Source organism: Oncorhynchus clarkii, chromosome 15 (genome assembly GCF_045791955.1).
Source record: "Oncorhynchus clarkii lewisi isolate Uvic-CL-2024 chromosome 15, UVic_Ocla_1.0, whole genome shotgun sequence".
NCBI classification, from domain to species: domain Eukaryota; kingdom Metazoa; phylum Chordata; class Actinopteri; order Salmoniformes; family Salmonidae; genus Oncorhynchus; species Oncorhynchus clarkii.
Window position 1 is genome coordinate 17,133,023 of NC_092161.1, and position 25,586 is coordinate 17,158,608.

General features: G+C 43.3%; 1 protein-coding gene and 1 pseudogene across 5 annotated transcripts in view; one reads left to right on the top strand and one right to left on the bottom strand.

Annotated features, from left to right (window-relative positions):
• Window positions 1-1,648: 1,648 nt before the first annotated feature.
• On the top strand, window positions 1,649-8,695 carry LOC139366804 (mitochondrial fission regulator 1-like; annotated as a pseudogene).
• A 69-nt stretch (window positions 8,696-8,764) lies between these two features.
• Window positions 8,765-25,586, bottom strand: part of LOC139366983 (high affinity 3',5'-cyclic-AMP phosphodiesterase 7A-like) — a 29,341-nt gene continuing 12,519 nt past the window's right edge. For 2 of the 5 annotated variants that reach the window (XM_071104807.1, XM_071104806.1), the window contains 12 exons: window positions 21,279-21,339; window positions 18,974-19,006; window positions 18,416-18,505; window positions 15,425-15,618; window positions 15,241-15,304; window positions 14,729-14,925; window positions 14,439-14,570; window positions 11,622-11,713; window positions 11,357-11,501; window positions 11,128-11,224; window positions 10,966-11,046; window positions 8,765-10,852 (listed from right to left, as the gene is read on the bottom strand). In XM_071104807.1, the coding sequence (XP_070960908.1) occupies window positions 10,551-10,852; window positions 10,966-11,046; window positions 11,128-11,224; window positions 11,357-11,501; window positions 11,622-11,713; window positions 14,439-14,570; window positions 14,729-14,925; window positions 15,241-15,304; window positions 15,425-15,618; window positions 18,416-18,505; window positions 18,974-19,006; window positions 21,279-21,339 (1,488 nt within the window). In that variant the 3' untranslated portion in view covers window positions 8,765-10,550. The remainder of the gene's footprint in view (window positions 10,853-10,965; window positions 11,047-11,127; window positions 11,225-11,356; window positions 11,502-11,621; window positions 11,714-14,438; window positions 14,571-14,728; window positions 14,926-15,240; window positions 15,305-15,424; window positions 15,619-18,415; window positions 18,506-18,973; window positions 19,007-21,278; window positions 21,340-25,586) is intronic. The other 3 variants (XM_071104810.1, XM_071104808.1, XM_071104809.1) reach the window with 2 other exon arrangements.

Below are 25,586 nucleotides of genomic sequence, written 5' to 3' on the forward strand. Positions count from 1 at the left end.
TGTGAGCGTTTAGTCATGGTAATTAGGTTTCTCATTAGTAGCCTACTGAACTTGCTCACTGTCTGGTACTCAGCACTCTATTGTCCCTCTAATCACTCTGACATCAATGCAAATGTATTTGAAAATCTAATCAAACACTTCATGAGAGCTCATGAGCTCATGTTGTGCAACATCTCTATAGGCTATACAATTGTGTGAGGAAACAGAGTGATGGCCTCTTAAAAAGAGGAGGCTCCCATCAGCTTTCTATAGGCTAGGCCTACAATATTTATTAAGTTTTCTAATATTAAGCACATTGCTTATATTTACAACAGGTGTATAGCCTACCTGGCTGGCATGAAAATGAACCACGGGAAAAGCGTCCTCCATTCACTATTTAAGTGCATAGATGACATGTATTTTTTTCCCCCCTGTCCCTGTTTTGAGACAGGTGCATGATAATGGTCCATTCTAAATCTAAACTAATTTCACACATATATTGTTTAGTTTATGTAAAGACGAGATTAAATCAACAATAGTATGATGGGTGATATTAGCCTCACTTATGAATTATATATTATCACTTGTGAATGATGCCCAGCATAAAAAAGGCCTTATTTTTTTATTTTTCATAATCGCACACCTCATGTAGCCTAACCCATAGGCCTATATGTTTTGATAAGGTTTGTATCACAAATAAAGTGGCCAAATAACTTATTAAAATTATGCACATTAATCCACTTTACAAAGGGTGTAGAGCCTAACTGGCATACATAAACAGCGTGTAAGTGTAAAGTTTGGGGAAGATCATTTAAACCATAAGAGTGCACCTTTATGGGTCTCCTGAGTGGCGCTGTGGTCTAAGGCACTGCATCGCATGCAGTGCTAGAGGCGTTACTACAGACCCGAGTTCATTTCCCTGGCTGTGCCACAACTGGCCGTGGCTGGGAGTCCCATAGGACGGTGCACAATTGGGTTAGGGGAGGGTTTGACTGGTGGGCCTTTACTTGACATATCCTGCTCTAGCGACTCCTTGTGGCATGCCGGTTAGGCAGGTCATGTTTCGGAGGACGCATGACTCCATCTTCGCCTCCCCGAGCCCATTGGGGGATTGCAGCGATGAGACGAGAGAAACAATTTTGGGGAAAAAACAAAATGCACCTTTTATAATAAAAACATTACATGTATAATTACATTTGCAGTCACTTTTGATAATGATGTTTTACGATAATGGAACATTTGCGCTTATAGCCTGTGCGCATTGCTGTGCTTATAATGTGAAGAAATAGCGTAATGGTTTAACAAGATTTTTAAGCTTAACGTTCTGATCTGTTGCGTCAGCCACATTGCATAAAAAAAAGTTTTTTTTTAATGCTAGTGGTTGTATTAATTTGGGCTCTATTGCATCCCACAACTGTCCCAGACTATGTTTGGAATATTTATCTCTCACACAGAATAGGGTAGGTCAACTTTTGTACTATTGGGTATAGTACATTGACATAGGATAGTGATTTTGTTGTTCGTTAGGCCTACTCATCTTGTTGGCTGACGAAACAAATGTGGACAGTTCTTCCAATATCTTCAATATGCACCTAGGAATTGGATAAGGAAGCGTGCAGTTGTGTCCCCAATGTGTGTCGGTAGCCTGTGAGAAAGACCCAATCACGTGATGGAGAGCCATGTGAGTGAGAGGTGATTTTTGGAGCACTCGGGGAGAAGGGAGCTTAACAGCCACTGGCTGGAAAAGGCATAGATATATATTTTTTAGGGTACATTACAGCCACACAAAGGGGATGCTGCCATGAAATTCAAGCTATTATCAAGTGCTTGTCAAATTGTGAATGAGTGACTGATGTGTGTACAGCCTGCGCAAAACAAAACAAAGCAGAGCTCATGCTTTAAGTGACTATTTTTCAAATCATAATTAGTCGCATCATGCAGGCTTGCAATGTATTAAAAATGAAAACGTATAGCCCAATGTTTGTAGAACAAGTTATATTAATAACTCTAAATTAAGCATATAGGAATACCTGTTTCTTTGTTAACTGCTCAACACAGAATAGCCAAATGTGCGCACTCCCTCAAATTGTTTGGAGAAAATATCCTTTCTATTTTATTCAGCTTCGTTTAATTCTATTCTCCATACTAGAAAATAATTCCATGGAATTCTAAGTAAATCTTGTCTACTAAAGGAACTAGTGTAGCCCACAGCCATTTGGCATAGCCAGATCAGGACCCAAGCGTAAGGACAACTCAAGTGTATGCTTTTCTGTTCTTCTGAAATATACATTTTCTTCATATCATGCTTCTTTAGACTTGCCCAAAATAAATAATGGACTTATTGTGATAGTGTAGGCTATATTATATGGATGTATTACTTTTTAAAATGTAGATGTTCCAAAGGTCTGCATCAGTGGCTTGTAGGCTATGTGTGGAAGCCAGGAGATGCTAAATGCATTTGTTAATTAATGGTCAAGTACCATTTATTTGCTTGACAATCACCGTCTGGGGAAATTTCGTGACTGCCACAGCCCTATCGTGGTCAGACCAGATATCTGTCATCTCAACTGTCACCGATCAGACTTTTTAGCTTTTTTAAATTTTTACAGTATATTTATAAGCAGCATGGGGCTCCAGACAAAGTTAAAGCTTCTTGAGATCAACATTTAGCAGATGCTTTTATCCAAACCAACTTAGTCATGCGTGTATACAGTTGAAGTCGGAAGTTTACGTACACCTTACCCAAGTACATTTAAACTCAGTTTTTCACAATTCCTGACATTTAATCCTAGTAAAAATTCCTTGTCTTAGGTCAGTTAGGTTCTCTACTTATTTTAAGAATGTGAAATGTCAGAATAATAGTAGAGAGGGATTTATTTCATCACATTCCCAGTGGGTCAGAAGTTTATATACACTCAATTAGTATTTGATAGCATTGCCGTTAAATTGTTTAACTTGGGTTAAACGTTTCATTTAGGCTTCCACAAGCTTTCCACAATAAGTCGGGTGAATTTTGGCCCATTCCTCCTGACCGAGCTGGTGTAACTGGTTTGTAGGCCTCCTTGCTCGCACACATGCTTTTTAAATTCTGCCCACACATTTTCTATGGGATTGAGGTCAGGGCTTTGTGATGGCCACTCCAATACCTTGACTTTGTTGTCCTTAAGCCATTTTACCACAACTTTGGAAGTATGCTTGGGGTCATTGTCCATTTGGAAGACCAATTTGCGACCAAGCTTTAACTAATGTCTTGAGATGTTGCTTCAATATATCCACATTTTCTGTCTTCATGATGCCATCTATTTTGTGAAGTGCACCAGTGCCTCCTGCAGCAAAGCACCCCCACAACATGATGCTGCCACCCCCGTGCTTCACGGTTAGGATGGTGTTCTTCGGCTTGCAAGCCTCCCCCTTTTTCCTCCAAACATAACGATGGTCATTATGGCCAAACAGTTCTATTTTTGTTTCATCAGACCAGAGGACATTTCTCCAAAAAGTACAATCTTTGTCCCCATGTGCAGTTGCAAACCGTAGTCTGGCTTTTTAATGGTGGTTTTGGAGCAGTGGCTTCTTCCTTGCTGAGCAGCCTTTCAGGTTATGTCGATATTTGACTCGTTTTACTGTGGATATAGATACTTTTGCACCTGTTTCCTCCAGCATCTTCACAATGTCCTTTGCTGTTGTTCTGGGATTGATTTGCACTTTTCGCACCAAAGTACGTTCATCTCTAGGAGACAGAACGCACCTCCTTCCTGAGCGGTATGACGGCTGCGTGGTCCCATGGTGTTTATACTTGTGTACTATTGTTTGTACAGATGAACGTGGTACCTTCAGGCATTTGGAAATAGCTCCTAAGGCTGAACCAGACTTGTGGGGCCTACAATTTTTTTTCTGAGGTCTTGGTTGATTTCTTTGATATTCCCATGATATCAAACAAAGGCACTGTGTTTGAAGGTAGGCCTTGAAATACATCCACAGGTACACCTCCAATTGACTCAAATTATGTCAATTGGCCTATCAAAAGTTTCTAAAGCCATGACATCATTTTATGGAATTTTCCAAGCTGTTTAAAGGCACAGTCAATTTAGTGTATGTCAACTTCTGACCCACTGAAATTGTGATGCAGTGAAATAATCTGTAAAAAAAACATTTGGAAAAATGACTTGTCATGCACAAAGTAGATGTCCTAACCGACTTGCCAAAACTATAGTTTGTTAACAAGAAATTTGTGGAGTGGTTGAATAACGTGTTTCAATGACTCCAACCTAAGTGTATGTAAACTTCCCACCTCAACTGTATATGTTATTTGTGGATCACTAAAGTCTCCACGTTGCACATCTTGTCCTCATGGCTCTTTCACTATACTGTCTTTAAGGCATGATTTAATTGTGACGTACCCATTATCTTGGTTGTAGTACGTAACCATAAGCCTATGTGTTTATTTTTGGCAGGACTTTGGCTTTTCAGGCAAGGCGTATGGGTCCTCAAGGAGTATTGTGAGAAGAATAGCCACCAATCTTCCCCTTAAACCATGCCCCAGGGTCCATTTTCAGGTAAGACTGTATCTGCGACAGAGAAGGCAGGCACACTATGTCGGAAGTCTCCAATGATCAATGACATGTTATAGAACTAAAAGTGATTGATACTATTCTTTGTAGACTGTCTGCTGCCATACTTTGACAGAGTATGATCTGTGTGTGACATTGTTTCAATAACTATCACTTTGTCAGCGCTTACAGTGACTCTGTCCTCTCCAAGCCTTGTGTCATGTTTTCTTAGCGTTCTGGCCTGATGTATTCTGATCTAATGGTTAAGTCACTTTCATCAAGAGTGGTTTCCTGCTTGTTCATCTGTTTTGATGCTCCAACTCTAAACAGAATGGAAAACATGAACCTGTTTGGGATTATTAGTAGGACTGGGACGATGCCAGTATCGCGATACTCATTAGTGTCATGGCAAAATAAATTAAACAAAGTGTATTTAACTTCTTTAGAAAAACAGCCCTAATGTTGGAAACATCAATATTTTGTCATTCAGGGTCCTATTTATTTTCCAAGTTATAGTACACTATTTTACATTCAGAAGGTTTTTAAAGGACCAAAGAGTTTTTTTGTTTTTGCCATTTGCCCCAATTTGGTGAAAACGCATTACGGGGCCTTTTGAATGTTTAGATAAAACATAAGTCTGGTTAAAAAAATAAATAAATTGCATTAGTCACAGGAACAGTTGTTTTTAAAGTTTATTTAGGTAGTCATGTTAGTTCCCTGTTCTCAATCTTTAGATTCAGTTTTTCTTTTCAACACTTTTCTTTCTCCCTCTCTTTAGCTGTCCTTCCTTTCTGTGAGGAATGCATTGTCTGCTTTAGGTCAGTTCACCTGGAAACCTGTAATAGTAACCTTGTGCTGCTGACACATTTCTGGTAGCATACCAGCATACCAAAGGTCCTCTTATTAGGACTATCCACTGTCCTTATTTCTTCTGTTTTCTTACCTTTCCTATGCTGAGTTTTTAGAGACGGCATAAGAATCAGCCTTGACAGGCTATTGATAGACGGCATAAGAATCAGCCTTGACAGGCTATTGATAGACGGCATAAGAATCAGCCTTGACAGGCTATTGATAGACGGCATAAGAATCAGCCTTGTTGCCGTCTTGTACCGTGAATGCTCTCCGTTGGCTTTGGTTGACAAAAAAAATCTAATGTCTGTCAGAATACATTTCCAAGTAGTGTGAATGCAGTTTTGAGTCATAAGATGAGAATAGCATGTGTGTGGCTAAACAGGACTGAGTTTTTTTGTTGTTGACCCAATCCTCTGGTATGTAAGGAGAATGTTTAGGTGTATTGTTTAATATGGGTGCCCTGTGTCTCAGCTCAATCTTTACACTGAAGACTGTAGTGTCCTGAACAGTGCTGGGAGACGGAATGGACTGGTTGCCTCTTTGGCTGATGTTGTCTGGATCGACAGGGAAGATGAAAATGACTGGTTTGGATTTGGAAGACTGAGGTAAGAAGAGGAGTGGGCCGTGGAACAGCCACACTTTCTCAAGCTGTGATGCTGCCCTTAGAAAGCTGTTCATTGACCCATACACTGCTCATGTGTTAACTATAACATCTTCCTCTCTTCTAATATGGTGCTTGTTTACCATTGGTCGCATTCAGGTCAGAAGCACCGTCCGGGCTCATGTTCCGTTCTCACCCGCCTCAGCCCAAACAACAACCTTTGCCCAGACGTAGATCATTACCCAGCCTGCACCAGGGTCAAACCCGCAGCAACGATGAGGCCATCCAGAAGATCAGTGCTCTGGAGATGGAGCTAGCCAAACTCGGAGCCCAGATCGCACAGGTAGTACTGACCCAGGAACAGAACGCACAGACACCAGGTATGGAACAGAGAACCCCGGAACACACACTAAAGGGTAAAGAAATAATCTTCAAAACAAACACACAAAGTTCAAACAACTCAAAGCGGTCTAAGGCACTGCATCTCAGTGGTAGGTGTCACTACAGACCCTAGTTAGATTCCAGGCTGTTTCACAACCGGCCGTGATTGGACGGTGCACAATTGTCCCAGTGTCGTTGGGGTTTGGCCAGGGTAGGCCGCCATTGTAAATAAGAATTTTAACTGACTTGCCTAGTTAAATAAAATTTGCTGGGTAAGATGCGGTACTTCTACATTTTCCTCTAATGACCTATCTGCCTGAAGATGGAAGCTTTATGGCATAATTGTCTAAGCTATACATGTCTAACCAGGTGGTCCTCCTGCCCCAGGCGCCCCTCCACCTTCTCCACTCATGGGATTCCAGTGGAGCTTCTCGTCGTTGACCTCATCCAGGAGCGCCGGGGGAATAAGACAGATGGCCAGACACTGCTGGACCAGGAGCCCAAGCAGGCAGAGGTCCCCAACATGCTGGATGTGCTTAAAGACATCGGCAAAGTCAAGCTACGCCCCGCAAAGAGGTGGGCACCATGTTCGTCTGACTTCTACATTAGATGGGCACAACTCTGTTTTACTAACTGAAAACTTGACTAATTTCCAGCTAAAACAGATTTTCCTTACTTCCTGTGTATTATTGTCCAGTCGGCTAGAGAGCCAAGCCTAGTGAGCCCACAGATGCTGCGTCTCTCATCGCTAATGCCTTGAAGCGCAAGTTCGCCCATCGCTATCGCCACAACAGCAATGAGAACAAGGAGTTTGACTTCCCAGCCTCTGAACTGAGACCTTTCTGTCCTGAATTCCCCAAGACCGACAAAGTAGAGGTTCCCCTGGTAAGAACAACACTGATACTACTATTACATCAACCATGAATCCCCAGTTTGGGCCTTATAGTTTCAAACTACACTGTAAAACCTTCATCTGTGAATTGTGTGTCTGGGTTGTCATTTGCTTAACTTTCTCTGGCCTCTAGGTAAGGCAGCACTGGCTGAAAACCCCAGCCCCTGTAGTGAAACTACACCCAGAGACACCCATGGTAAGAGAAGTACAAGCATGACTAAAATCTTAGATTTTATAAAGTAATCTGATCTAATATTTGATGCGAGTTTGGAAACTAATTTGCTCCTGTCTCTTTTACCTGACCTGTAGTTTGGGCAGCACATGTTGAAATCTACTGGCCAGAGAAAGCTCCTCTGAGCACCCAGAGATGGCTTGACCTCCAGACACCCATGGACACTTAAGTGCCTTATCAACCTGTTTGTCACCCGTCTCTGGAAGGCCATGTTGTTTGACTAGATATACAGTCAATCTGCTCTCTGTTCCTACTCACCAACATTATTGCCTCAGTCTTCAGTTCTTGTACTTTGATAACATACCATATGTAATTATTTGTTTTATTTTTGTTATACTGATGCCAGTTTCAAAGTCTTCGATCTTAAATTAGGACGGTCCAAGATTGGTTGTCAGATCTTCTTTTAATGTAGATTTTGGTACCACAACTAAATTCCAATGAGATTCACCCGTGTGTGTTCTGGATATAGTCGAACACTACAAAATCCTATCATTCCTCAACTGTTAACTACATGTATTAAAGGGGATTGAACGGTTTCTAAATGCATGCCCTTTTCAAGGCAGTTGTATTTATTTTTGCCTCACTGGGTCTTTGCTGTCTACTTCTTACTAGGAATAGACATGTATGCAGAGAAGAGGGATCACTTGTGTAATAGGCAATTTAATATTTTTGTAAATTGCATCCTAGTCGGTTAAATGTATTTCTAGTTAACAAGTATTAAGTCAGTTGCTACCAATTTATCAAAGCGTCCATGGTTGATTTAATTGTAGACTAGCTCGCTTTGAGTTGTACTGGGACAAGTTCCGGACCAAACTTACACTAATCTAGTCTTTAGCCAGTCTTTTTATTCATTACTTACCGATGCTGGGCAGGAGGACGTTTTATTAGTTCCAGATCCATGACAAGCCCATTCTGAGGTAATGCTACTCCATGACCAGCTGTATCCCTCTTTTTAAACCACAAATGTCATGTTAGTTTCATACCGTAACCAGTTCCACTGATGGTAAACAATTGAAGACATTGGCCAGTTTTATTTCATGGAAAAATACTAAGCTTTGAACCTTTGCATGGTGGGAGTGTAAGGGAACATAGACAACGGTCAATAATACTTGATTTAAAACCTGAACTCAAACATGGGGATTGTGTGAGGAGAAATGTCATCTACATTTGACAAACCTAGAATCAAATTTATGAATAAAACCAATTAAACGTTTTTTTTCTCCAATTCTCAATTAAAGATACATTTCAGGTAAATAGGAACTGTTTGCACATTTATAGTAATCTGTGCACAAGCAGAGACCTTGAGTGGCTGAACAATGAATGACCGAGGGCTCTTACAATCGATCACTGAAGTGTTACAGAAATGTAAAAGGTCATTTCCAAATGAGTTGACATGCAGTGGTCTCCGCTAACATGGGAGCCTTTCAGTCTACATAGTTGAGCCCTGAAGCTCCTTCATACCGTTCTGAACATAAACCGATGTAGAACAGAGTTGCCTGTCATGTCAGCTCTGTTCATTACATTTCAAGCTGTGATGTTGAGTATCACTCAATACAGCCCTGTTTATGACGCCGAACACTGAAGTTCAATTGGATCATTGAAATTTGTCAACTGTTTATTAATCAAAAACTGCAACAGGCATGTATCAAAGGTCAACACAGCAAAGCCTTTACAAAACGGCTTGATACTGAAGTCATCTTCCCAAAATGGCTGCTGCAAAAAAATTGTAAACAGTTTATCAACAGTCTAACAGCGAAATTACAAATCAGCTAAAATAAAAAGCACCCGTTATTGTTCAAAACATCTGTGCGGTCTTAACAGAATCAGAAAAAAACCACCTCAATTAGATGGAATGTTTCCATGTAAAAAGGATTCAGTTTACTCACAAAAGGCAAAGGGGATCAGAGTGCAAGCATACGATGCACTTAATGAGTAGTAGAAGCTGGTTTGGTCACTTAGCGTAGTTTGTGCATAGTTAAGGCATCGGTAGAGCAGTCCTCTAGGTTGCATGTGGCTATGATGAGACATTCCGAGAGAGTCCCATTCAGTAGACGTAAACATGTTTACCAGGTAGCTAAACTACTACAGTCCAACCTATACCTTGGGATAGAGATTGGCAAAACCCTGAGCGAGTTGCATTGTGATGGAGTTTAGATGAGATGCGTGTGAAAGGATCCAGGGTGACAGAGATCGAGGTCACCCATGCTCTACAGTCTACAATAATGCTTTTTCATATTGGTTCTATTCTACAATACCATTGCATTCTAGAATACCATTCCGTCTGTCCCAAATTCTTTCAGAACAGAAGCGGTGTCCAACATGTCAGTCTTTTGGGAGTGCAAGGAGAAGAGGAATACAATGGAGCACAGGTGGTGTTTCCTTTATGGCATCTGGTGACTGTCCGTCTGTCAGACGGAGGCTTTGTGCTCGACTTCAGCAGTTGGGCGACAGTTCAAACGCTAATGTTTCTTCACATCTGTGCTTAGAAGGCGGAACCGAAATGATTAATTTCGATGTGACAACAAAGACGTCTGTAAACAGTCTTCGTAGAGGCAGCAAAAGGACTGGGCATGTCACTTCTTTTTACATGAGGAAGAAGATTCGTTATAAAATCAACACACACCATGTCATTTCTGTGCAGTCTTTAGAGAGCCTCTTCTCAATACGTTTGAAATGACTTTCAAAGCATCCTGTAGAACTTGGTTTGAAAATGGCACTTCAACTAGAAAAGTGTATTCTTCAGTTACTGTCATTCCCTTAGATTCACTTTGCCACCAAAAAGTGTCAAATTAGTAAGGCCAAAACTTCAGAGGACAAATAAATAAAACAAGCTAATAAAAATAATACAGCAGTAGCCAAATGAGGTATCTAGGTGTTTCTCCATGTCAAGGAAAGGAATTAAAAATTAAATAAAATCAGTGGTTTGTCAAAGACGGGACGCAAAAGCAACAAACTTAAAGTTCAGGTGGGGGGGTGGGGTTTGAAGTCCACACCCTGCCCCTTCCACCACCCAGTGTGGTGAGGCCCGGGGTTAAGGGTCAGGGTTGTAAGGGCAAACGTGGAGTGTCAGGACTCTTTCCTTCCCTGAGGTATTTCTTTGGAGTTGGTTGCTCCTGTGGCTGTTGCTGTGGGTTCCACAGCAGAGGCAGACTCTGGTTCTGACTCAGTGATGGCAGGCGTTGGCATGGTGACGGAAGCAGGGCTGCTAGGTTCCAGCTCGTCGGGGCTCGACGGCCGCTCCTGCTGTACTAACCCACCCCAGCTGGCCTTGTTCAGCCCCAGGTGGCCCAGCATGGTCTGGGACAGACGTGTGTCAGAGAACCGACCCCACTCGGCAAACAGAGGCTCCACCACATACGTCATGAAGCCTGGGGAAGGGAAGACAGGGAGACACACAGGGTTCGAAAGGCAGGCCTAATAGAGCTTCTGGTTCTATCAATGGAATGTAGCTAGTACTTACCTAGAAACCATCATAACTTACCAATCTGAATGTTTCCCATTGAGTTTCTCTGGCTATCACACAGTGGACTGACTTCAAGTTTGTGCTTCTTCTCAATGTCTCCTACAGAGGGATAGACAACACACACTGATCAGAAATCAACAGGATAGGTGAAGAGAAAATTTGAGATTAATGAGAGGCTACCTTGGTGAAAAAACTCTTGAGTCACTTTCTCGCTCCACTGTTTGCTCAGCTCCCAGGGTCTGCAGGGGTTGCATATGTCCGCACACTTCAGAGCCATCTGCAAAGAGTTAGAGACAAAAACAGCCAGTTCTACAGTTTCCCCATGCACAACTAAGAGCCACAATTACTGGTTAGTTATCACAGTTTCCCCAGGCCCAACTCTAAACCTATGGCCCAGCTGGTAACTGACCTGGAGGATGAAGTGTCGGTGGCTGGCGTTGCTCAGGCACAGGTCATCCTGGTTCAGGTGTGTTCTGAACTTCCCCAGGTACTCGTTCTGTCTGCTGATGTCAGTGGCCAGGATCAGAGATCCCAGCTGGCGCTCCATCTTCAGCCTGATGAGCTCATGAGTTTAAATAATATGTATACTACAACAACCAACTCATTACCTTGCTCTTTAACAGAGTAACGTTTATTGATGAAACATTTGGCACTGGAAAAAGAACATGACTGACCCTTCCTCAGCAGGCAGGTGGGAGAACAGGCCAGTCTCTCTGAGCAGACCTACTGCAGACCGCCAGTGGTGGTTCTCCAGAACAGAGGAGTTCTACAGACCAGAGACAGATTTTGAGAATGCTGTCGTCTTGAGCTACTAACTGCATTCAATCATGGACCTCAACATTACATGGCCATCTATTAATCTCCAGCCAGGTCTAAAGCTACAGGAGCTTGGATTGCTTTACGTTCTCCCCTCTAGAGCTTGGATTGCTTTACGTTCTCCCCTCTAGAGCTTGGATTGCTTTACGTTCTCCCCTCTAGAGCTTGGCCAACATGACAGCGTAGCATTAGCCAGAGGGTTATACTACAAAGCAGGATCAAAAAGTTGTCCTAAATATTCTGATATAACATTTTATTTTTTAGGAAAGATAAGCTTGTAATGGGTTTGGGCTAATTGATATCTAAGATGAGCTTTTTATTATTCATCTTTATGCCCCTTTTTCCTACCCAATTTTGTGGTATCCAAGTGGTAGTTACAGCCTTGTCGCTGGCTGTAACTCCCCTCCAGCCTTGTCGCTGGCTGTAACTCCCCTCCAGCCTTGTCGCTGGCTGTAACTCTGGCTGTAACTCACTACAGATTCGGGAGAGGTGAAGATGGAGCCATGCGTCCTCTGAAACACGACCCTACCAAGCCGCACTGCTTCTTGACACACTGCTCGCATAACCCGGAAGCAAGCTACATCAATGTGTCGTTGGAAATACCTTCCAACTGACGACAGCTTGCAGGCGCCCGGCCCGCCACAATGACACAAGAAAATACCGGCCCGCCACAATGACACAAGAAAATACCTTCCAACTGACGACAGCTTGCAGGCGCCCGGCCCGGCACAATGAGACAAGAAAATACCGGCCGGCCAAACCATCCCCTAACCCGGACGACGCTGGGCCAGTTGTGCGCCACCTTGTGGGTCTCCCGGTCATGGCCGGCTGTGACGCAGCCTGAGATCGAACCAGTCTGTAGTGACGCCTCAGCACTGTGATATAGTGCCTTAGATCGCTGTTCAACTCAGGAGGCCCAAGTTTACAGTGCCTTGCGAAAGTATTCGGCCCCCTTGAACTTTGCGACCTTTTGCCACATTTCAGGCTTCAAACATAAAGATATAAAACTGTATTTTTTTGTGAAGAATCAACAACAAGTGGGACACAATCATGAAGTGGAACGACATTTATTGGATATTTCTAACTTTTTTAACAAATCAAAAACTGAAAAATTGGGAGTGCAAAATTATTCAGCCCCTTTACTTTCAGTGCAGCAAACTCTTTCCAGAAGTTCAGTGAGGATCTCTGAATGATCCAATGTTGACCTAAATGACTAATGATGATAAATACAATCCACCTGTGTGTAATCAAGTCTCCGTATAAATGCACCTGCACTGTGATAGTCTCAGAGGTCAGTTAAAAGTGCAGAGAGCATCATGAAGAACAAGGAACACACCAGGCAGGTCCGAGATACTGTTGTGAAGAAGTTTAAAGCCGGATTTGGATACAAAAAATATTTTCCAAGCTTTAAACATCCCAAGGAGCACTGTGCAAGCGATAATATTGAAATGGAAGGAGTATCAGACCACTGCAAATCTACCAAGACCTGGCCGTCCCTCTAAACTTTCAGCTCATACAAGGAGAAGACTGATCAGAGATGCATGCAGCCAAGAGGCCCATGATCACTCTGGATGAACTGCAGAGATCTACAGCTGAGGTGGGAGACTCTGTCCATAGGACAACAATCAGTTGTATATTGCACAAATCTGGCCTTTATGGAAGAGTGGCAAGAAGAAAGCTATTTCTTAAAGATATCCATAAAAAGTGTTGTTTAAAGTTTGCCACAAGCCACCTGGGAGACACACCAAACATGTGGAAGAAGGTGCTCTGGTCAGATGAAACCAAAATTGAACTTTTTGGCAACAATGCAAAACATTATGTTTGGCGTAAAAGCAACACAGCTGAACACACCATCCCCACTGTCAAACATGGTGGTGGCAGCATCATGGTTTGGGCCTGCTTTTCTTCAGCAGGGACAGGGAAGATGGTTAAAATTGATGGGAAGATGGATGGAGCCAAATACAGGACCATTCTGGAAGAAAACCTGATGGAGTCTGCAAAAGACCTGAGACTGGGACGGAGATTTGTCTTCCAACAAGACAATGATCCAAAACATAAAGCAAAATCTACAATGGAATGGTTCAAAAATAAACATATCCAGGTGTTAGAATGGCCAAGTCAAAGTCCAGACCTGAATCCAATCGAGAATCTGTGGAAAGAACTGAAAACTGCTGTTCACAAATGCTCTCCATCCAACCTCGCTGAGCTCGAGCTGTTTTGCAAGGAGGAATGGGAAAACATTTCAGTCTCTCGATGTGCAAAACTGATAGAGACATACCCCAAGCGACTTACAGCTGTAATCGCAGCAAAAGGTGGCACTACAAAGTATTAACTTAGAGGGGCTGAATAATTTTGCACGCCCAATTTTTCAGTTTTTGATTTGTTAAAAAAGTTTGAAATATCCAATAAATGTTGTTCCACTTCATGATTGTGTCCCACTTGTTGTTGATTCTTCACAAAAAAATACAGTTTTATATCTTTATGTTTGAAGCCTGAAATGTGGCAAAAGGTCGCAAAGTTCAAGGGGGCCGAATACTTTCGCAAGGCACTGTATCTTTTTAATTAACCAGAAAATCAATAGTTAGCCAACTCAGTGATACTGCTTTGTAGTATAACCCTCTGGTCTAATATGGCTTCTAAAGTAGCTGTGGACTGCTCCAGCTATGGGCTCTCACCCTGTAGAGCTTGGCCAGGTAGTGGTTGGTCTTGATGAGGAAAGGCTGGTTGACTCCCGGGTGGTCCAGGTCATGAGTAGCAGCTGCTAGCAGGCCCAGGAGGATGTCACAGGACGTCAGGGACTTGGCCAGCTATGGAGAGACCAGGAATGTCAGCTCAATTTTTATCGGCTCCAGGAGCAAATGCCTAGGCTTTAGCTCAGTGGGATAGCCCAGTTCAAACACCCAGTAAGCTACTTCTGAATACTTTCTGTACAACAGAAAACTAGCACGGTCAATCTGTCTGCTACCTTGGGTTCTCGCAGGTAGCAGTACATGGCCTGTGTGACGTCAGCAGCGTGCACAGCGTTGTGGTAGGGGTTGAGGCTGTGGTAGTCCTCCTGCACCATGACCAAGAAGCGCCACAGCTTCACCATGTCCAGCTGAAACAGCTCCAGCAGACCATACTGGTTCAGGAGGTGGAAGGTCATCGTCACCAGGCTGTTTCCTGCATGGAGAGGGATGTGAGATTTAGTTTAAGAGCTGGTCAGGAATAGTGTTCAGGTGCGGGTAGTTGTGTTTTTTGTGGTGGAGTTTAGCATGGCAATGAAAATCTATGGAGAATGACTTAAGAGTCCCCACCATCCCAGTTCTACACAGCATTCAGCAAAACAAACACCAGAGGGCATCATTGTCTATAAATGTCTGATGAGTTGAAAGCAGGCCTATGCAGTCATGTCACACTCATTCTGTGAGGATGAGGACATTACAAAAATGTAGGTAAAGCTCTGGGAGAAAAAGTGGACATCTGTTAGAAATATACCATTCGTTAATCTGTCGAAGAGGAAAATGTCAAAATTCCAGCTCCCGACCCTTTCCAGCATACACTGCAAGAGAAAAACACATGTACATGTAAGTGTGTGTTAAGCCATGCACATAAACATGAATTGTGTATGCATACGAGTGTATGATTGGCTCAGAGCGTATGGTCTGCGTGAGCATCAGACCTTGGCCTGTCCAATGTAGTCCTCATCCAGGATGTGGAGGGGGTTGAGGTGGGTTGTTCCCCAGAGCAGACGGGACGAGTGCAGGTATCTCTGGAAGCTGAGCAGTCTGCGGAGCCGCCTACCAGACACGGGCCCAGCCGAGATGAAGCCAGGACCAGGGATAAGACTAGAGGCTGAGGTGGATTCTGAGCAGGCTGAAACCACAAGGGTTTATTCAGAACATTGGAGTTGTTTAAAACAGTGGTTCTCAAACTTTGAGTCCAGGAGCCTTTTTGTTATTGCAAATTCATCAGGGACCCCCTCATAACTCCGGTGATATAAAACTAGAATACAAGGAGTGTTACTTTGACCAGTAGTATAAAGTACTTAAGTAGTACTTTAAAGTCTTTTTGTGGGTATCTGTACTTTATTTAGATTTGACTACTTTTACTTCACTACATTCCTAAAGAAAATAAATGTACTTTTTACTCCATACCTTTTCCCTGACACCCAAAAGTACTAGTTGCATTTTGAATACTTAGCAGGACAGGAACATTATCTAATTCACACACTTATCAGGAGAACATCCCTGGTCATCCTTTCTTCCTCTGATCTGGCGGACTCACTAATCACAAATGCTCTATTTGTAAATTATGTCTGAGTGTTGAAGTACGCCCCTGGCTATTCGTAAATAAAAAGAGAAAAAGAAAATCGTGCCGTCTGGTTTGTTTAATATAATGAATTTGAGATGAGTAAAAGTAATGACACCTTAAAAGAAAATGACTCAAGTAAAAGTGAAAGTCACCCAGTAAAATACTACTTGAAAGTATTTTGTTTTAAATATACTTAAGTATCAGAAGTAAAAGTATTAAATCAAGTATGACAATTGGTTACTTTTTCCACCACTGATTGACTTTGGCAGTGCATGGCCGGACAAACCTTCAGGCCCTGGGAAGGAACATTTTAAAGACCCACCTCTTGGCATCAGAGAAAAATGTGCCGTTTTCAAGCAAATGTCCTGCAATTCTACACATTTTGTCACGAGACAAAGAACATTTTGCAGTTTTAAAGCTTAAAATTAGTGCATTGCCAAAAAAAATAGTACCTTACTGTGACTGTTTTAAAATGACAAAATGGTAAGAAATACACAAAATACCTTCTTAGCGAAGTACAATTTCTCAAAGCAAGAATTTTGCTAGGACTGTCTGGGAGTGGTCTGAGTGGGGAGGAGAGAACTGAAAACTAGCAGCAGTGGAGGATGCTGAGGGAAGGACGGCTCAAAATAATGGAATCAAACATATGGAGACTATGTGTTTGATACCATTCCACCTATTCCCACTCCAGCGATTACCACGAGCCCATCCTCCCCAATTAAGGTGTCACCAACCTCCCGTTTAGGACTCTTTCTAATGTACCACCTATGATGTCACCAGGCAGGGCAAAACGGCTGAAACTTCAAGCAAACAGGTCTCACACTAAAAGGGCATCGATTTTCAGTATTATTCCAACCTCAGACTAAACTGGGCCTTTAAGTTGAAAAATGTATGGCGTACAGTGGATACCAATTTCCCTGTGAGCCTCCCAGGCCAATGTTACCAAGGGGTAAGAACATGAATTGTGGATTAATATTATAACCTTGTATTACACCCTCAACTATTCCATTGCCATTTTTTGTTTGTTATCTGTTAGTAATGGTCATAAAATGTTTGTCGTCAAAAACACGGATATGGCCGAGGACCCCTTGCAGTACAAGGTTTACAACATAGAGGATAGATTCAACAGTTTCCTGTTGTACAGAAAGAAACAGGGGGATGACATGGCGTGTCTGGTTTACACAGTAGAGGTCTATCTAATCATTTAGTAATGTACTCTGCTTGATAATCCCCAGGCACTAGTCACAGACATCTGCTCCAAATCTTAAATCAGGAATGTTGCACGAATGTTTGGGTGGACTTATAATTGAGACTAAGAGCTATCCAAATGTCCAAAAAGTTCAATACGTGAATGAGAACGCTGATGAAACCAATAAGAATACTGATGAATTGTGAAATGGCGCCTAACCAATTGTGCCATGTTTTTTTTTTCCCCCCACGTAAGAATTTCACTGTAAGGCTACACCTGTTGTATTCGGCGCACATGACAAATAAACTTTGATTTGATACCAATAAGAAGACTGACGAAACCAATAAGAAGACTGAGGAAACCAATAAGAACACTGATGAAAGCAATACAAATTAAATCAATAAGAATGAAAGAAGTGGACAAATGATTGATGTACATACACACTGCATTCCTGTGAGGTCACTCTGGATTCAAGACTGGTCAACTATGAACACCACTGCCTGAGGATGGACACTTACACTGCCTACACTTAGCCTACTGCTTGGACACACACACACACACACACACACACACACACACGTCACAAGTCATGCTTTGTCAGTGGACACATACACCATGGCTGGAAAGTCATGGTACAACTCAGGAAGCATGTCAGCATTCCGAGGAAGGCATTTACTTTTAAACCAGGAAGTGAACACATGGAACGTCTGTCAGAGAGAGAACTCCACTGGACTGTGAGTCACTAACGTAGCAGGACTCACATTCAGGGTTGGCGGTCAGATTACAACTTTCTTTTCAATTCATGAACTGAATGTCACAGTATTTTCTCTACAAGTCTTGGTCCAAATTAAATATCACTCCACTTCCTGAACTAGAACAGTACCCCACCCTGCTCAGTCACATAAGTATTATTCAGGTTGACTTATTTACATAAAAGACAATGATGTCAACTAATCAGTGTGTGAAATAAATAAGATATTCACCAACATCTGTCAGGTATAGCAGATCTACCGACTTAAGACCGGTAGTACCCGCAGGGGTAGGGCTGTATGCCGGTACCATCTCTATCTCTTAACTGATCAGTGAGGGTAACTAGAGGAAAGTCACACCACAACTACTACGCAGTGAGGAAATACGTTTTTTGTTGTTGTCGTCATGGTTCATACTCACAGTGTAGGGTCCGGAAGTCAATGCACAGGTACGGATAGGAACCTCTTCCTTCTGGTTCAAATCCTACCTGACTTCTCACTCGAACATCTCCTAGAGGGAAGCAAGACGCACACACGTCCTCAAGAGTCATGAAACGTACAGTTGAGAAAGAGCGCTCCTACACACAGGTCACCAACATGCTGTACTCACACACATGCACTCTCCCTCTCCTCCTCTCCCTTTGGAGAAAGGGCAGCAGCATGTAGACCACTAAAGGAACTAGGAACAGCTGAGCATGCAATGCCAGGCAAGGCTACAGTAACACTAGTATTAGTAGTCAGAGCAGCAGAGCAACCTACAGTAGAGTACAGTAGACAGGTTTGTGCTTCATACTCAGAGGCGAACACTGACTATTGCTATGGTACTATGGCACTGGTCCAGGCAACCCAGTCAATACTGGTCTCCTAGATGAGTCATTCAGCAGCACAGTCAGACTGACAGGCTAATGCAGCTCTTCAGCACTGATTTGTACATCAGATCAGTCATTCAGTACAGTCTCACTCCCACCAGCTTACTTACTTGGGAACAGCTGTTTGAATATAACACAAGCCCCTAGCAAAATAACAAAACTGGGAATTACCATTAAAGGACGGTCACATACAGATTTCATTTAAATATACAAAAAGGTATGCATGATGTATACAAACTCAGATATACATGCAGTCACACGGTGTCTGTGTGTGAGCTGCACGTTTAAAATGTGTGATGAGATGTGGAGAGTCACGTTTTCCCATTCTATGTGCCAGCGGGCCTTGACGTCAGGGGAATATGGGTCAGACAGTTGATTTGCAATGTGCACTGACCTCTACGCTGTAATGCTTTTAAACCCACTGTATGACAGACTGGACTAGTAATTTATCACAGGCCCTGGCAAATAGCCTACATGTCCTGAACTGAGATGTTGCAGCACCTCTTATTATACATTTTAATATCCACCCTCCACAAAAACACATGGTCTCAAAGTAGGCCTAATACTAGAGCCAGAGATAACCAGGGGAACGCTAGTAGCACCAACTCCACAAAAACACATGGTCTCAAAGTAGGCCTAATACTAGAGCCAGAGATAACCAGGGGAACGCTAGTAGCACCAACTCCACAAAAACACATGGTCTCAAAGTAGGCCTAATACTAGAGCCAGAGATAACCAGGGGAACGCTAGTAGCAGCAACTCCACAAAAACACATGGTCTCAAAGTAGGCCTAATACTAGAGCCAGAGATAACCAGGGGAACGCTAGTAGCACCAACTCCACAAAAACACATGCTCTCAAAGTAGGCCTAATACTAGAGCCAGAGATAACCAGGGGAACGCTAGTAGCACCAACTCCACAAAAACACATGGTCTCAAAGTAGGCCTAATACTAGAGCCAGAGATAACCAGGGGAACGCTAGTAGCACCAACTCCACAAAAACACATGGTCTCAAAGTAGGCCTAATACTAGAGCCAGAGGTAACCAGGGGAACGCTAGTAGCACCAACTCCACAAAAACACATGGTCTCAAAGTAGGCCTAATACTAGAGCCAGAGGTAACCAGGGGAACGCTAGTAGCACCAACTCCACAAAAACACATGGTCTCAAAGTAGGCCTAATACTAGAGCCAGAGGTAACCAGGGGAACGCTAGTAGCACCAACTCCACAAAAACACATGGTCTCAAAGTAGGCCTAATACTAGAGCCAGAGGTAACCAGGGGAACGCTAGTAGCACCAACTCCACAAAAACACATGGTCTCAAAGTAGGCCTAATACTAGAGCCAGAGATAACCAGGGGAACGCTAGTAGCAGCAAATTGTTGTTACATCATTGAGTTAAAATGGTCATTTAAATAGTCTTCTTGAGATGATTGAACTACTGAAGATGTCAGTAATCGGTGTTTAATTTTTTTTTTTTATTTTTTTTATCTAAGTTAACTTCGAACAGAATTGTATCCGAAAATAGTTCATCAAACTATTAGCAGCACAAACCATCATAGCTTCCTCCAGACAGGAAGTGAGGTCAGTGACCTGGCCAGTTGTAGGTTATAAACAGGGCCCAGAGTATTTCCTGGAAAACTCCTGGCCCTATGTACATAATCTCCCATGACAACAGAACAGGCATAAGGGTCTAATCTGTCTTGGTCTGGTCTGCTAGACTGACTGCTGGGTAGGCAGGGCAAAATCCAACTCAATAAACTATTATCCCCAAATGTTACCTGGCAGGGCAGACAACATAATATATACATAACCAACAAGACAGGACAGACTCTTACAAACAACCACACAGACATACTGGTCTAAATCGAGTGGACTCCTAGCATCCACACAGAGGACCCAGAACATTCCACTGACCTATGTACCCAGCACAACACAGAATTAAACCTCGGCCTCAGTAAATCTGCTCAAAATTCAGAGGCTTAATTCTGTGGCCCAACGGCTGGCCTGGACGGCTGGACGGACTCAGACATGACTTAAACCTTATGTGATGGAGAGATTATCAAAGAGATCAGACGAGTGAGTCACTCTGCATCCATCTCTGTCTGCCTGAATTCCTCTATCCCTTTCTAAAATGTATTTATCCCTTTTACGTTGTTACTTAAGCTATTATGTAATATGACAAGAACAACAATATTTCAACCCTTTCCTTGATGTGCAATCTAGAGGCCTGATGCCTGTTCATTGTAAATGTGGGGACAGTGAGCAGTACTTATAGTTGCTAGTATTGAAATGCTAGTTGTACTACAACAAAATGGCTGGTGGTGCTGCTGAGTGAGTGTGGGTGGGGACAGTACTCACAGTAACTAGCATAACGCTAGTTGGTGTGTACTGTATGTGACAGGGGGCAGTACTTACCGAGCATACGAATGTACAGAGCAGTCTGATCTGAGCTGTCATACGAGATGGCCCCTCGTCTCTGAAGGAGAGGAAAGACAAAAAAAAGATATTAAACACTTGAATAATACGAGTGGTGCTGGCCTTCCGTCTACTAAAGTCATCTGGGTTCAACCATCCATTTCATTCCTCTGAGGACTGTTAGGCTGCTGAACGGTTGGGTTCAACTGATAGACTTTCACACAGGCCCACAAGGTGCGTCATCTTTGTAGTGGTACACACACTCTCCATCTATTTATCAGCCAGTGTGAGAAACATGCATGCTGCGTAAGCAGCAGAAAACACTCACACGGAGTGTGTGTACACATGACATATGCACGGAGCGTGTGCGAGCGTGTGTGTACACATGACATATGCACGGAGCGTGTGCGAGCGCGTGTGTACACATGACATATGCACGGAGCGTGTGCGAGCGCGTGTGTACACATGACATATGCACGGAGCGCGTGTGTACACATGACATATGCACGGAGCGTGTGCGAGCGCGTGTGTACACATGACATATGCACGGAGCGTGTGCGAGCGTGTGTGTACACATGACATATGCACGGAGCGTGTGCGAGCGCGTGTGTACACATGACATATGCACGGAGCGTGTAGTGAGAGAGCTGGTGGGATATATGGTGTGGGAAGCTCTGTACTACATGTAGGGGGAACATGCTGCTCCAGACAGACTGGGTTGAGATGTCCATCTGGTAAAACCTAAGAGTTAATCACACCTCATTTCCCCAGTAATAGGCTCCTTGTTACCGTGACGATAGAGCAAAGCTGCTTGCTGATTAGGACAGCAGCAGACAACACTCCCAACGACACTAGGCTTACCGAGCACGCAAGACAGAAAGAGGGGGGGGGGAAGAGTGGCAGCGAGACTACCACACACACACACATGGAGGGGGGGTAAGAGTATTCATACAGCCAAGAGCCCCCCTCTTGTGTAAGAGTATTCATACAGCCAAGGGGGGGGGGGGGGGGGGGTAAAGAGTATTCATACAGCCAGTATTTCATACAGCCAAGAGGGAGGGGTAAGAGTATTCATACAGCCAAGATTCATACAGGGGGGGGGTATAACAGAGTATTCATACAGACATAGGTATTCATACAGCCAAGGGGGGGGGGGGGGGGGGGAGTATTCATACAGCCAAGAGGGAGGGTAAGAGTATTCATACAGCCAAGAGGGGGGGGGGGGGGGGGTACATACAGCCAAGAGGGGGGGGTCATACAGCCAAGAGGGGGGGGGCCAAGAGGGGGGGGTAATACAGCCAAGAGGGGGGGTAAGAGTATTCATACAGCCAGTATTCATACAGCCAAGAGGGGGGGTAGTATTCATACAGAGTATTCATACAGCCAAGAGGGGAGGGTAAGAGTATTCATACAGCCAAGAGGGGGGGTAAGAGTATTCATACAGCCAAGAGGGGAGGGTAAGAGTATTCATACAGCCAAGAGGGGAGGGTAAGAGTATTCATACAGCCAAGAGGGAGGGTAAGAGTATTCATACAGCCAAGAGGGAGGGTAAGAGTATTTATACAGCCAAGAGGGAGGGTAAGAGTATTCATACAGCCAAGTCAAACCTGTTTTCAAAAATGCACACAAACATAGACCTAGGACAATACTAGAGAGCAAGAGAGAGATATATCTGGTGCCTGGCCCTAATCAGCAGGTTGCAGTAACAGAGGAACCAACCAGGGGATATCCTCAACCTGCTGTCACCCACAGACAGATGCTCAGGCCTGTACACGGTCTTGGCTCACCTCCCCTTGCACCACACACACACGATCCAGAGAGGGGAGGGTGGTGTCTCCAGAGCTAGTTTCCCCACAAGACTCCCCCTCCCTGGGCTGAGCTTGCCTTGGCTCTCCTCCCCTCCAGCCAGGGTGTCCCCAGATGGCACATCACTCAGGCCCGTGACGTCAATCGGCTTAGCCTCATTTGCATTCATGATACTTTACCCATTTTCATTCCCTCACTCTGTTTATTTCTCTCCCTCGCTCATCCCCTCTGGGCTCCACTCTCGAATGAAAAACAAAACGCTTTGAAGCCATATTCTCCTCACAATGCAGTGGAGGCCTTTAAAAACAGCAATTTATTGATGCTTACGGGTGTCAACTGAAGGTGACAGACTTATTATTAACAAAATGTCTAAGCAGCTTGTTATGGCCTAGTCCCATTGGGATTGATCACATCTGAAAAACAGTCCAGACTTATGGTAACCAGTTTAACAACCACGTCTGTAACCACTTAGAAACCCAGATAAGGATCAGGGTTCGTCTCCACCAAACTGTCGTCACAGACACCCTCTCTCTCTGGGTGTGTCCATCTTCCTCTGACCCTAAGTGTCCTCTAATTCTAAGCTCCCATGACGGCGACGGCCAATCCAAGATAATATTTGACCGGCTTGCAAACAGGCTTGTGGTGCAGTATTTTACTGTCAACACGCTGCTGTGTTCACACACAGCACCAGCGCTTAGCGTGAGTAATATCCACCCTGTGTGCGTGGGATAAACAGACTGGCATAACCGTAAGCAGAAAGACCCCAAACTACTGCATATAACCTTTTCAATCACAAACACACACAGACACACCCCCCTTTGGCTGACAGTACCGTCACTCATCACTTCAGTGTCAGTTAGCAGCCAACTGGCAGGATTACCAGGTCCCCCTCAGGCAGGGTCAGGCAACTTCTCCAAGATCGGTCAGACAGGTCAGAGGTCAGACTGGACTGAGGCATCAACCCCAGGCCATGTGAAAGGAAAGGGGGATACCTAGTCAGTTGCCCAACAATGCATTCAACTTAATTGAGTCTTCCACATTTAACCCAACCCCTCTGAATCAGGTGTGGAGGGCTGCCTGTGAAACAGAGATCAGGTTAGTGTCTGTAGTTTGTTCAGTTTTACACAAGTAAACGACAAACAAAATGTGTGTCCTAAACCTACCGTGTCTGAGAGAACAGTTTAAGTAAAACAAAATGTGTGTCCTAAACCTACCTTGTCTGAGAGAACAGTTTAAGTAAAACAAAATGTGTGTCCTAAACCTACCTTGTCTGAGAGAACAGTTTAAGTAAAACAAAATGTGTGTCCTAAACCTACCTTGTCTGAGAGAACAGTTTAAGTAAAACAAAATGTGTGTCCTAAACCTACCTTGTCTGAGAGAACAGTTTAAGTAAAACAAAATGTGTGTCCTAAACCTACCTTGTCTGAGAGAACAGTTTAAGTAAAACAAAATGTGTGTCCTAAACCTACCTTGTCTGAGAGAACAGTTTAAGTAAAACAAAATGTGTGTCCTAAACCTACCTTGTCTGAGAGAACAGTTTAAGTAAAACAAAATGTGTGTCCTAAACCTACCTTGTCTGAGAGAACAGTTTAAGTAAAACAAAATGTGTGTCCTAAACCTACCTTGTCTGAGAGAACAGTTTAAGTAAAACAAAATGTGTGTCCTAAACCTACCTTGTCTGAGAGAACAGTTTAAGTAAAACAAAATGTGTGTCCTAAACCTACCTTGTCTGAGAGAACAGTTTAAGTAAAACAAAATGTGTGTCCTAAACCTACCTTGTCTGAGAGAACAGTTTAAGTAAAACAAAATGTGTGTCCTAAACCTACCTTGTCTGAGAGAACAGTTTAAGTAAAACAAAATGTGTGTCCTAAACCTACCTTGTCTGAGAGAACAGTTTAAGTAAAACAAAATGTTTTTAGATGGAATTCAAGTGTAATGCATCTACAGACTTTTTCAGCATCAAGTTTGATCATGTGTAGCCTAGTTGACACTACTGTAAGTGTACTTGAAGCTAAATCTAAACCCAACCAGACAGCTCTACAGAGCGAACCCTGTGAATGATCATTGATGCCAAGTCTAACAGCTCCAGGCCTTTAAAGTGGTGTTAAGCAGAGCCCGGTCAAAGCTCATCCACCCACACTTCCCCGTTTCAGCCCCAGGGCAATGTCACTTAAAATGTATGCCGAGCAAAAATCATCGATTTCAAAGATTAACAAAAACCATAACTCATGAACAAGGACTACTTTTAACAATTTACACTGACGATTTTACAAAAACACATTTACTGGAAGAGCTGTGCAGATGCAAAATTTGGTAACAGAATTTCGGTAAAATCTTTGTGTCCGTGCTTTCCAGAAACTCTTAAAATATCTGTTCCAAATGAAGATTCAACAATGTTTGCAGAAATAATGCGGTGTCAGCTATGACGTACACACTGACTTTGAAAAACCTCTTTTGGTTATTGAAAGAGTAAGTGAAGTGATTTACACACGTTAACTGAAT